Source organism: Grus americana, chromosome 3 (genome assembly GCF_028858705.1).
Source record: "Grus americana isolate bGruAme1 chromosome 3, bGruAme1.mat, whole genome shotgun sequence".
In the NCBI taxonomy this organism is placed as follows: domain Eukaryota; kingdom Metazoa; phylum Chordata; class Aves; order Gruiformes; family Gruidae; genus Grus; species Grus americana.
The window spans coordinates 67,574,604-67,586,840 of NC_072854.1; the positions used below are offsets into that span (position 1 = coordinate 67,574,604).

Sequence of the window (12,237 nt, forward strand, 5' to 3'; positions counted from 1 at the left end):
AATATCAGGATCGAATTATTCCTTCTAGTTTTGTACCAAATAAATAATTCCAAATGTTTTACTAGGAAAAAAAATAAAAATAGAAAATATCAATATGCTGTTGTATACATCCAAGCTAGTGTCTGCCTCATTTTTAATCTCCCTATTGCAAAAAGGAGAAATAGCAAAGGCACAGGGAAAGATTGTGAGGGTGATTAAAAATTTGGAATAGCTGTGATAGAAAGAACAAATAACTAGACTAAGATACTTAGTTTGGAAAAAGCAACTGAAGGAGAATATGACAGAGATTTATAAAATCCTCACTGGCATAGAGAAGGCAAACAGGGAATGGTCATCTGCTGTTTCTCGTAACGCAAGACCAAAGGTTCTTGTACATTAATTTATCAAGAGGCAGAACAAATAGATGTATATTTTTTCCATACGGTGCATGACCAAACTAAAACTTGCCACAAAACATTGCGGTTGCTGATGACTTACAAAGCTTCAAAAAGTGATTAGACAAATTAATGGAAAGAAAAGTCTATAAAGCTCTACATACAGAAGCCAAGTTCATTGTAGAAAGTTGAGAGAGTGTAGTGGCAAATCAGCATTATGCACTTGCCCTTTTATTGTTCTATTCTTGTATTGCTCTGCAACTTCCATTACTGTTCACTTTTTGAGAAAGACAGCGGACTACAAAGGCCTTTGGTCTGAGCTCTAGCACCATTCTTACATTCTTATGATGACTGCTAAAACCATACATATAGAGGAAGAGATTTTAAGAGCAAAGTCAGCAGCTCCTGGGGCCAGAACTCTCAGTACAAACACAATTTTAGGCAGTAAACGGGACTCCAGAGCAGAGTGGTTGAATGCTGCTGGTCAGGAGTTGATAAAGACTTCCCTTGTGTTGCTGGGTGATGCATAAGAAGAAAGAACTGCTAAGGCTCGTTTTCTTTGCAAAAACTGCCAGCACAGGAAGAGGAAGAAAAGCAATGATGCACTGTGTAGTAGCTGTGATGTGGTGTCTGGGGGCAGAAGGATTCTGAGCACTATTTTTGACCCTTCATCTTGGCTCATTTAAGAGAAAATTATAAGAACCAGAGACCTTGCTAGTTTTAATCAGACTAGCTTGGCAGTCTTTCATTTTATTTGGGGAACTGAAAAAAGGTTTTAGGTAGAATTCTTCTTAAGGAGAACTTGCACAGTGGTCAACATCTATTCTGCTTAGAAATGTAATTTAAATACTTAATTCTTAAAATAACTGACAGTTCTCAAAGGTACTTGCATTTAAACAAAATTCACGTGTCAGTTATTTTCCTAATTCCACAGTGAACAAACTGTCTTGAATTTGTAACTTACTGGCTATACTACTAGTAATGTATTGTGCATGATTTTGAAAGTGCTCATTAGGTAAATTGTTTCTTCTTTTTTCAAATCAGCCTCCCATTGAAAATCTCTCTTCACAGTCTTCCCAGGTTTTATTTATGAACTCAGCTTTAATGTAACTGTGATTTACAGACCACTCTTGCTAAGCAGCAACAAGATTTATCAGGATTTTAAAGAAATATATGTGTGTGTGTGCGCGTATAAAAGATATTCCTTTGCATTTCTCAGTAATCTATGAACATCCTCACCCATGTCTAAGAAACTATAATTTGCACCTTAGGTAAGGTATTAAAAAGTGTCTGTTTTTTCTTAAGGTAGCTATGACTTAAAATTTCATTGAGGATGGTATTCAAAGGTTTTCTTCCTTAATTTTCTTATGCTGCTTAGCTATAAATAGTATACTATTTTTAGAATAGTGGGGACATTTTAATTCCCTAAACAGCTTTTCACACACTGGATTTTAAAATTAGAAATGATTGTACTCTTGAGCAAGCATAATTTTTTTTCACCTACCATTACTCCTGTGGGTTGTTTTCTATGTCTTTCGTATGCTTTAAGCTTCATTTTCTCTCTGGGACATTTCTCTCTTTTTTGCATCTTAGCTGCAAAATGAGACTTGAGATCTGTTCTCTCTCTAACAACTGCCCTGACCTACTGATACACTTTCTTTTTCTTCTGAGAAGGGGTTCTCCTTCAGATCGTAAATACATTGCCTCCTCACTGGTCTGGATTTTTGAATTTTGGAGGTTCCACTTATCTAGCATTGCCTTTTCTGCGGTAAAGTGGATTGAAATAATTTGCTTTGAAGTTACTATTCTTAAGTTTTAACATCTGTTTTCAGAAGTATACTTTGAAGGATGATGTTTCTGAATTCTTTTGTTTGGATGACTAATTAGATAACCTGCCACTTTATTTTCTCAATGTAGGGTGGGTTTCTGTACTTGCTGAAGTAATGAAATCTCCACATGTCATTCAGTCTTCTCATGCATCCAGAGCTTTGGCTAATCTAGACAGGGACACAGTGCAAGAAAAGTATCCAGATGGTGTTTATGTCTTACATCCGCAATATCGTAGCAGGTAAAGCAGAAGAAGGTATTGTACATGCTGTACTTTTGAGATGCTTGTTACACTGTTCGGGTACAAAACTTTGGAAGAGTTGACATCAGAGTGCTGCTGTATTGATGTCACCTGCTCCTCCTGTTCTTTGGTGGGTTGATAGGACTGAATTTAGATTCTCAAACAGGAGAACAACGGAAGTGCTCGGAGCAGTCCATAGCCATGAAAGGAGTATTACTGTGTTGCATGAAAAAATCCAAACGCAAACCGTGAGATGAATTACTGCTTTGCATGTGTTGCAACCATTTAACCTTTGCACTGGCTGTCTTGGGATACAGTGCCTTGTAATTATGCTACTGGCAGCAGCACGTGTGGGCCTAAGATGCAGGAAATTTACAGCTTCAGCTTCTTTTAATAGTGATTGCATATCTGGGACTGAAGCAGTCTCCAACATGGTATGTCACTTAGGAGCAACTATTCCCTGGGTCATTGGCGTTAGTCAGGTTACAGTGAAGATCTAATTTGATGATAAAGCTAGAACTACCAAGTTGCATTAACAGTAGGTTGAGAGAATGGTGTTTATCATTATACAAAATTATGACTTGTGATGTGGGTACTTTCCATACTTCTTTTTATATCTCTCCCTTCTGGTTATATCCTTGTTTTTTATCTTGATCTGACTGTCCTCTTTGAAATATCGTGAAATGTCATGGACTGTTGTCCATGAGGTAAGAAATCCCATATAGTGTTAAAAATAGCATTTTGGCATCCCCTAGGTTAAAAGTTCTGTGTGAATTTAATTTGCTAAAAGAATATGTACCATGCATCTCTTAAAAATTCCTTTTTCTCTGTCAGTCAGCCCATCAGAGCAGACATCCTTTTTGTTCATGGTCTTTTGGGAGCAGCATTTAAGACCTGGCGACAGCAAGACATTGACCGGCGTTTGGATGAAAAGACTTCAGAAGGGGAAGAGGACTATAGCCAGTGCTGGCCAAAGGTAAAAAGACAGTAACATCTTCACATGCGGCCACTGTTTTCTTACTAATGAGAGCTGTCCAGAGGATCTAGAATTACAGTCTGGCAGTTGCCTATTTCGAATCAAATGACTTTCAATCTATTATACAAATAGCACTTTCTAAGTTCCCGATACCTTTTCGTTAGCAAGCTGAAATTTTGGATAGGTGGTTCTTGCAAAGAAAAATCCCTGCTAAATTTAATGCTGTCAGCATCATTCTTCTGCTAATGAAAGAGGCGGCAATGGCTGCTTTCCTCATGCTCTTTTTTTTTTTTTTAATGCAATGTTATTGCTGAGAAAAAGACATACAATGATGTTTTAAAATAAGTATGCTTTCTTACATGGGTATCCAAGTACCTCAATTTTTGCAAATTGCTACTTAAATATTATTGGTAAATAAGTAATTACTGCTTCAAGCAATTCACAGTGCTATAGCCACCAAAGTATCTCTGTAAAACCTAAACTGATCAGTCCTGTTGGTAATCATAGTAATTCTTGTTTCACCCAGGAGAGGGAGCCAGGAATGCACGAGTTAGCAATCCATCTCCATCCATTGCCTACTTTGTGGCTGGGGAACAGACTAGAGTTCACCAGCCTGTAATAAAAGAATAATAGTCTAGGTGTAAGATGTGTTTGGGGATTAACTGAAGTGCAGAAATCTTGCGTGATATTGTCCCCATAGTAACATCTTTGCTCCATTGCTGATAAATTGCTTGCAAGAATTTAAGTAATTCAATTATAAACTCCTTTTGGTTTCATTTTGCTTTAATTTAGACATGGCTGGCTTCAGACTGTCCTGCCCTTAGAATCATATCTGTGGAATATGACACCCATTTGAGTGACTGGAAAGCAAAATGTCCTGTTGAGGCTTACAGGTAACAAATGAGGTGTCTGCAGTTTGGAGAGGGGGCAGGACGGAGACCTGTGAAACTGATCCTTGGGATCACGTGGTGTGAAACAGTGAATTTAATTTAACTTTTACTTTTGTACTTGAAAATCAAATTTGGAAAAACATTAGGTACAGTCACGGTATACGTGCGCTTTTTAGCCTTATGGATAAGTACTTGTGGCAACTTCGTAAATTCTTGCAGTCTGTTCTGGCATGTAAACACGGAAAAAATAAGGAAGACGTGGCTGTCAATAGGCCTATTTGAAATTAGGCGGAACAGTGACAGTAAAAACCATGTAGGTGGTCACTTCTACAAGAGAACTTTTATCCTGTGTCCATCTGGAGTAGGTATAATGAAAGAAAATTTGAAAAAGAAATAAACATATTTATTTATTTAAAGATAATGTCTTTTTCATTACAAAATGGGAAACTACATTACCTGCTACTTATGGTCACCCAAGCATAGTATTTGATTATTTTATAATTTGATATGGTTAATAAAAAATGAAAGATATTCAAGACATTTTTAACTAGCAGGAACAAAGATGTAGCGGTAGTATCACAACCTTACGATTGCTGCAAGTATAGGGGCTCATTCACTGTTTCAAATGGGAATTTTCATGTCCCTCAGCTGTCCTAAAGCCTATTGTTCAGCTGAAAAGACACATTTGAGTATCCTTTTCATATGTGTTATAATAGTAATTTCTAGCGAGAATGCTGAGCAGCAAGAGAGATGAGGTGAATTAGACTCTGCACAGTGGTTGTCCCAGTATCCTGATGTTGCCATTATCCAAGGGTCTTCTATGTTTGGTTCTTGTTAGCTGCAAGGAGTAACAATGTTGCGCTTTAAAGCTTAGATTGGGAATTGGCGTTTGTTTTGTTTTTGTTGTACCACAGATTCATTTTCAACCTTTATCCTTTCCAGGGCTCAGTCTCTTCATTTATAAATTGGAGATTATTGTACTTTTATACTATTTCAATACAAAGCATTTGGAGATTATTGTCTGGAAAGTATAATGGACATTATCTGTGATATTTTAATGTATTGGTTGATCATGCATTTAGTTATTAATTTCCTGTACATTGCTCCACATTTTGAGCATTGTTTAGCGAAGTACGTTTTTGTCAGACATCAGATATATTCTTGTTTCAGGGGATAAAGTTCACTATGCATTGATGATACTTTCATAAAATGAAAACATCATTTTGTTTCAATGTGTAAATGAAACTATCTAAAAACCCATAAAGAGATTTGTGGAACTAAAGCTAAAGGAAATGAGTAGTGAGTGAAATTAAAATAAAACTTTCTAGCAAGATCAAGAAACTGAATTTAGCGCAATTCCTGTTGTCCTTGTGAAGCCAAGCTTACAAAAGTTTTTGGCATTTGTCAATGTAGCAACAATAATTAAGCAATTAATGTTTTATGTACCTAATTCACCTTCATAAATGTGCAGCACTGAAAATTCATTCTGTTTTAACATTGCCTTTTAACCTATCATGCTTTGTCATGCTTGTGTTTGATTTTTCTTTGCAGGAAGTCTATTGCTTACAGGAGCAATGAGCTGCTCAACAAGCTCAGAGCTGCTGGGATTGGAGACAGACCTCTGGTGTGGGTATCACATAGCATGGGTGGTAAGCACATTGCCTGTTTGATATAAAGTGTTTATCTGCCGTTATACTTCAGAATAAGCTGCTAACCACGTTCAGGCTGAAATGCAATTATTCAGAATAGCTTATCTAAAAAATTTGCAAAGACCTAAAAATGCAAAATAGATTTGTACTTTCTTAATGCATTATATTCAGTAGCACATACATTTTGAAAGGATTTTTATTGTTGGGTTTTTTTATCGTGTTGATTTAAAAACACTAAATCAATGAGCGGAAATTCATACAAATGGGAATCCAGAGGCAAAATTTTCTCCATGATCAGGCATATAGTAAATGTCATTAGCAACACTTAAAGCAAACCAAAATCGGATTTGCATCATTCATTGATGTTTTATTTTAATGCCTTCTCAGGTTTTGTTTGGGGTTTTTTTCAACTTAATCTTACATATTTGACAAACTAAGGACTAATCAACTGAGGCAAGAATATGGTTAGTTGTTTCATGGATAATATAGCATGATTGTTATTTTCAGTGGTTTAAATCCCTGCATTAATTCAGTTTCCGTTGCCAGGTCTTCTAGTTAAAAAGATGCTGGTGGATGCTTCCAAGAATCCAGAAATGGATAAAATTGTAAACAACACCAGAGGAATCATATTTTATAGCGTACCTCACCATGGTTCCCAGCTGGCTGAATATTCTATAAATGCCAGATATCTTCTCTTTCCATCTGTGGAGGTTAAAGAACTCAGCAAGGGTATGCTCACTTTGCTACCATTTAACAGCGGGGATCTATGCTAATCTGTTCATGATGCTTTTTTTTATTGTGCTGTCAGGAAAAAAGCTGGATAAAAACAACAAACTCTCTTTTTATGTTTTGGGTTGCATATTGAATTACTGTAAGTAATTCTGAGTAACTGTTTCATTTGATTGCAGAGGTGAGGGGAAAATAGGGAATCAGAACAAATTTCTACAAGAGTAGTTTAGGCCATTTGGGAATGTAGTAACTCAACATGTACTGGACATTAAACTCTTCTACATAAATTCCATGATATGCTGAAATAAACAATGGTTACATATGATAGCTGGAAAAAGGGATTACAAACAAAGTGGTACTCCTTTTACTGGAGTATTAATTTTTCCAAAACATCTCTTTAGGAGTGCAGTCTTGCCAGACAAATGCTATAATCTTATGTTCAAGATAACACTGCAAAAATTATGTTGCTTTTTCTCAGATTCTCCTGCCCTTAAAGAGCTGAATGATGACTTCCTGTCTTTTGCCAAAGATAAGAAATTTTCAGTGCTGAGTTTTGCAGAAACCTTACCAACACACATAGGCAGCATGATAAAACTGCATGTTGTACCTCTGGAATCAGCAAGTAAGTCAAATAGCCATTTAATTTATTTAATTTTGTATATGTTCATGTAAGCATCAATAATGAGGAAGGATTATAAATGCTACGGTAGAAGGACCTAGAAAAAATACCTCTGTTATGTTGTGAGGGGGTTTGTTTAAACTTCTGGCTGAGTTTAAACTACAGTCGCCTTGCTGAGATCAGACACAGCTACATTTATATCTTAGAATAGCGGTTGTTTTGACTTTTCTAAATGTGAGTAACGCTTGCTTGAAAAAAGCAGGGTAGACCCTGGTCTAACGTTACATTGTTGTAGTCCTTTGCTTTGTAATTATGAGTAACTGTTGTTTATCCTTGTATAGGTAGGCTGAATAGTGTTTCAGAAGCTCCTGCAAATTCCAGCTATTTCCTCCTTTAAAAAATAAGAAAGAAAATTAGCAAACTGCTAATGGAAGGAAAAAGTCACAAAGCTGTTTTTCAATGTTAAGAGTCCTTTATCTTCCATGTCTCAGGTACTCAAGCAATAGAGTTTACCTCCTGAAGAATTTCCTCCATCTTTTTGCCTGTTGTAGGAGAAGGGAACACCAGACAGTTCTTCCCTTGCCTTGTTTATGGGTGTTTTAAGTCTGATATTTTCATGTTTTCCCTGGGCAAAACCTTCTTCTGCACTGCCCAAGGTACCTGTAAGGTACTATCGCTTTATTGAGTTTTAGATCAGGCTTTCCACCAGCTAAATCCACTGGGTTACATGCAAGGTTAGTTGCTCTGAAAAAGGCAGACTATACATCCTTGTTCTCCCGAGTCAATATTTAGCAGTACTTTTTCAGTATGTCTTCTCAACAAGCAATTGTTTGTGAAAATGTTGCTGATGCAACTTTATTGATGAGGACTGAAAAACTGGGCACTTGTTTTTTTGATTTAACAAAACAAAATGAAAAAGAGGGCTAGATAACAGAGTGCACAGATAAGTGTTGTACACTTATAATTTTGTAGCTTATTTCTCCTCTTCTAGAGGTGACACACAGTGCAGCACATGAGCTCTCTTGAAAGCCTTTAGAGGGTACGTGACGGTTCAGTGGCACACCACTCATTTTGTTCAAAGCCCAGGCTGACAAGCAGTATGCTCACTGTTTCTTACATGCATGCCTGGGCACGTGCAAGCAAACCTTCATCCTGCTTTACCGTAATTTTACATGGTTAAAGATACAGAGTTCCAAGCAAAGTGGAGGATTTCTCAGGAGGTTTAGTGAATAGATAATAAACTGGAATGTGGCAGTCACAGCATCCCAACTGGAAAGTTCACTAGTAATGACAGCTGTCAGGAAAGAGTAAATGCTGTAGTGGACCCCAAAATCAGTAGCTGAAAATGGAATACTTGTATTCTACAATTAAGCAAGGTAAATTTTTCACTTCCCCAGAAATGTGTGTAGTAATTTCTGGCATATTTCAGGTTCATTCTAGTCCCATTTTTAACTTCTACATCAAAGTATTTTTATAAGGAATATGGGCAATTAGTGGTGATCAGAATCTGGGTACCCTGGATTAAACCCTATCCCTGTTCATGTCAAGGCTTAAACTTCAGCCAGGAGTTTGCTGTCAGTCAGGTGTTGGTAAAGGAAGCTCTGATTCTTCAGAGTTGTCTGTATGGAGAAATGTATATTCCCAATAAATGTAGTAGAACTCTGACCTAATGGTTAACCAGTGTGGGTTTTGTAGCAGTGTATAGCTCTGACTACAACAGTGTGTGTTGATGCTGTTAGCACATTAAAAATAATGAAGGCAAAACAGTTAAGCTGAAGACAGGAGGAGTTGCTTTTGAGAGAGAAATTGCTGATGCGAAATATGTTTTTCAGTCTAGGTGATCTTACAGACTTTAGTAGGTTTTTTTTCTTCATCCTTTTTTTTTTTTTCTTCCTCTCCCAGACTTAGGAATTGGAGACCTTATTCCAGTGGATGTTAATCATCTAAATATTTGTAAGCCAAAGAAGAAGGATGCTTTCCTGTACCAACGTACATTGAAGTTCATTCAGGATGTTTTAGCCCAAGAACTTGGAGACTGAGTTTTTGCCATCCTTGACTGCTTATTGCCTGCATTTGGTGTAACACAGTAAGTTCTCCTAACGTTTGCTAGGAGATCTGCAGAACTGTAAAGATGCTGTCAGTAGTATCTGCTGCTAAAATAATTTTCAGTGCATCTCCAACTTAGACATCTCTCCAACTTATTTCTAAAATGTATTCAAAACAAATACAAACTGAAGTCCTGTAAACTTGGCAAAAAGAAAATGAGCATTGGCTTAGAGGGACCATGATCTGTCGACAAAATGTGTGTAAATTCTCCAGCGACTTCACTGGGAGGGGATGGGGGATTCGGCCAAAGAGAAGGTCCACTCAGTGTACAGATATCCCTCTGGAGCAACACAACTAGGCTATGGAGAATGCCCAGGATATCTTCTTTTAGCAAAAATAAAATAAAAATAAAGCTTGCTCTGGAGGTAGGTGGCCTCATTACGGTAAATATGCATCTGGGACTGAAGCCTTTTAGAGAGGATCAGAAACAACTAACTGAGGTGGTTATTTGTTGTGTCAAAAGGGAGAAGCAGCATGTGGCTGCCTCGGAGCTTTGGCTTACTGTCCATGTTAAGTGGTCTCACTGGAGCCTGAGGAAGTTTATCCAGGTGAACAAAGGTACCATTTTGGTCTAGTGGCCCAATTACAGGACTTTTTGTAACTTGCCTTTTCATTTAATAGACCACCCAGATTCGTCAGCAAATATGGCATCTGTTTTCTGCAGGAGAAAGAGATAGGTTGGTAGCTTGTCCTGGGTAGATGTGTTACTTGTTCAGAAGCTTTTTCTTGAACTGATTTAAAGAAGAGCACTGAAAATGCTCAAGTGGGGTAAGACAAATGTAGGCCCTGACAAGAAAGCTGATGCTTAGAGTTTGGAGCTCAGGTAGAGAAAAAGTAAAGCAGGGAAAAAATTCAGGTGATCATAAGTTCCCACTGGAAATGCAGAAGATCCCAGATGTTTTGGTTTTTTGAGGCCCAAGTGTATTTATTGGTGCAGATATAGAGAAAACCAGCAGTGTTGTCTTATTTGAGTTTGTGTTAAGGATACCTTAACAGTACTGATGAGAAGTAAGTATTTTTTGGGAAAAAAAATGGCAGCGCTCGGTCACTTTTTTAAAGTCTTAGATAGTTTGCAATGTAGTTAAAAGCAGCCTGGTCTAATTGTGGTCTCTTTCCTTCCTTTCTTTCCACCCCCCACTGTTTTTGAAAACAGCTGTAGGCTATGATTAGGCTATACTGCCCTAGCTGACCGTTTGTTAAATAAGGCCTGTACTGATGACAGGCTTAAGACATCTCTTAGCATCACTTCTGTGAAATGGATCTAATATTACTGGCCTTAAAATGATGGCTAGGAAAGCTACCAAAGAGATGGGATGCGCCTTGCCATTCTGCGTGGGCTTGGTGCAGGTGCCAGTGGCCGTTGCAGGCCTGCCAGGTCCTGAGTCCCCCTCAGCTGGTCTCACTTCAGAGCACTCCAGCCCAGGAGGACACTGCATCTGAAATTACACTTCTGGGAGCTGAGCCTTGACCTGCTGGAGTTGTGTACTAAAACTCCCAAGAGCAGTACGGAAAACGTACAGCACTACGCTGGCAAAAAGAACATTTTTTTCCCCCCAACGGGGATGTAGGTGAGAACACTGCATGGCAGTATTTCAGATAGAAGATGTAACAGAACTGTCCTAACTTCTAAAGAGGTTTATCCTTTTTACACTGTGATTTAAACTTCAGAGTGTAAATTTATGAGAACACTTTGTATTCACAAAGTAGAGGGAATGTGGAATTCACTGCAAATAGACAAGACTTGTCACACTAAACACGCATTCGATTATTACAAGTCTTGTATTGATTTTAATAGACTTCTTTGGCTTACAGGGATTCGTCAGATCAATGACATTATACATTAATCTCAGTAAATGCACCTATGTTTTGTTACTTTAACTGGAACTCTTGAGGCAACTTTCTCCTTTTTGTAACTGTATGTATATATGTGTAACTTTTAAAACTAATATTTTGAGGGGGGGATTGCTTTTGGTTGTTGGTGGTTGTTTGGTTTTTTTAATATAGTAATGAAATGTGTTTTCAAAAATGTACTGGATGTGCCACAAAATGTAGTAAAGGTGAATGATCTGCCAAAATGAATGCTCTGGATTGTGTTCGCTTTTGTTAAAGACCTGCATTATTTTTTAGTGATTGTCTCATGCTGGAAGAATGTAACATTTACAGAAGATGAAGGGTAAGAGACATACTACTGGAGAGCGCAGCCGGTCATCGCTGTTTTGCCAAACTGAACAGTTTTTCAGTTGTGGTTTTAGATTTTGCAGAAGTGCCCCCTAACGCATGCAGAGACATTGCTTCAAGGGCCAGAGGCTCTGTTCCATAGCATTCATGTCTGCTTCCCATTAACAACTTATGCTTTCATGCTTCCCTGGTGTCACATCAATTCAGAATAGTGCCTTCATGTAAAAGGTCTCAAAGTATGCCCTTAATCCCAGCTGCAGCTGTGGCTATCGGGTATGTGTGAATTGCCTGAGAAGGTGATATTTCATCTGCATTGTGGCATCCAAGACTATAATAGTAAAACAGGAAGGGCGGGCTAATAGGAGTTTGTCGGTCCTCTTGTACTTGTTGTCCAGCACTCTTGTATAACCGTATTGGTACTTCCTGTAGCAACAGTCATCACGTTGTTAATTGCAGTGATTACAGTAGTACAAACTGGCTTTCACTATGATTTGTGCTCCATGGTGCCAGGCAGAGCAGCTAGCTAGAAAGGAGAAATCTTCCCATCTGGTGAAAATGTCAATTGTGGACAAAAAGGAAAAAGCAAAAGTGCTGTTTTGTTGGAGTGGAAATTCTAAACAACATTTTGGTTTTGTTTCTCTTTCTGTT

At 37.9% G+C, this 12,237-nt stretch overlaps 1 protein-coding gene across 14 annotated transcripts in view; it reads left to right on the forward strand.

Moving 5' to 3' along the window:
* Positions 1-12,237, forward strand: part of SERAC1 (serine active site containing 1) — a 29,788-nt gene that overhangs the window by 15,716 nt on the left and 1,835 nt on the right. For 10 of the 14 annotated variants that reach the window (XM_054819140.1, XM_054819151.1, XM_054819152.1 and 7 more), the window contains 7 exons: positions 2,292-2,442; positions 3,277-3,418; positions 4,211-4,311; positions 5,860-5,957; positions 6,504-6,686; positions 7,165-7,308; positions 9,208-11,486. In XM_054819140.1, coding sequence (XP_054675115.1) covers positions 2,292-2,442; positions 3,277-3,418; positions 4,211-4,311; positions 5,860-5,957; positions 6,504-6,686; positions 7,165-7,308; positions 9,208-9,344 — 956 coding nt within the window. In that variant the 3' untranslated portion in view covers positions 9,345-11,486. Of the gene's footprint in view, positions 1-2,291; positions 2,443-3,276; positions 3,419-4,210; positions 4,312-5,859; positions 5,958-6,503; positions 6,687-7,164; positions 7,309-9,207; positions 11,487-11,538; positions 12,235-12,237 lie in introns of those variants that run through there. The other 4 variants (XR_008576239.1, XM_054819148.1, XM_054819147.1 and 1 more) reach the window with 4 other exon arrangements.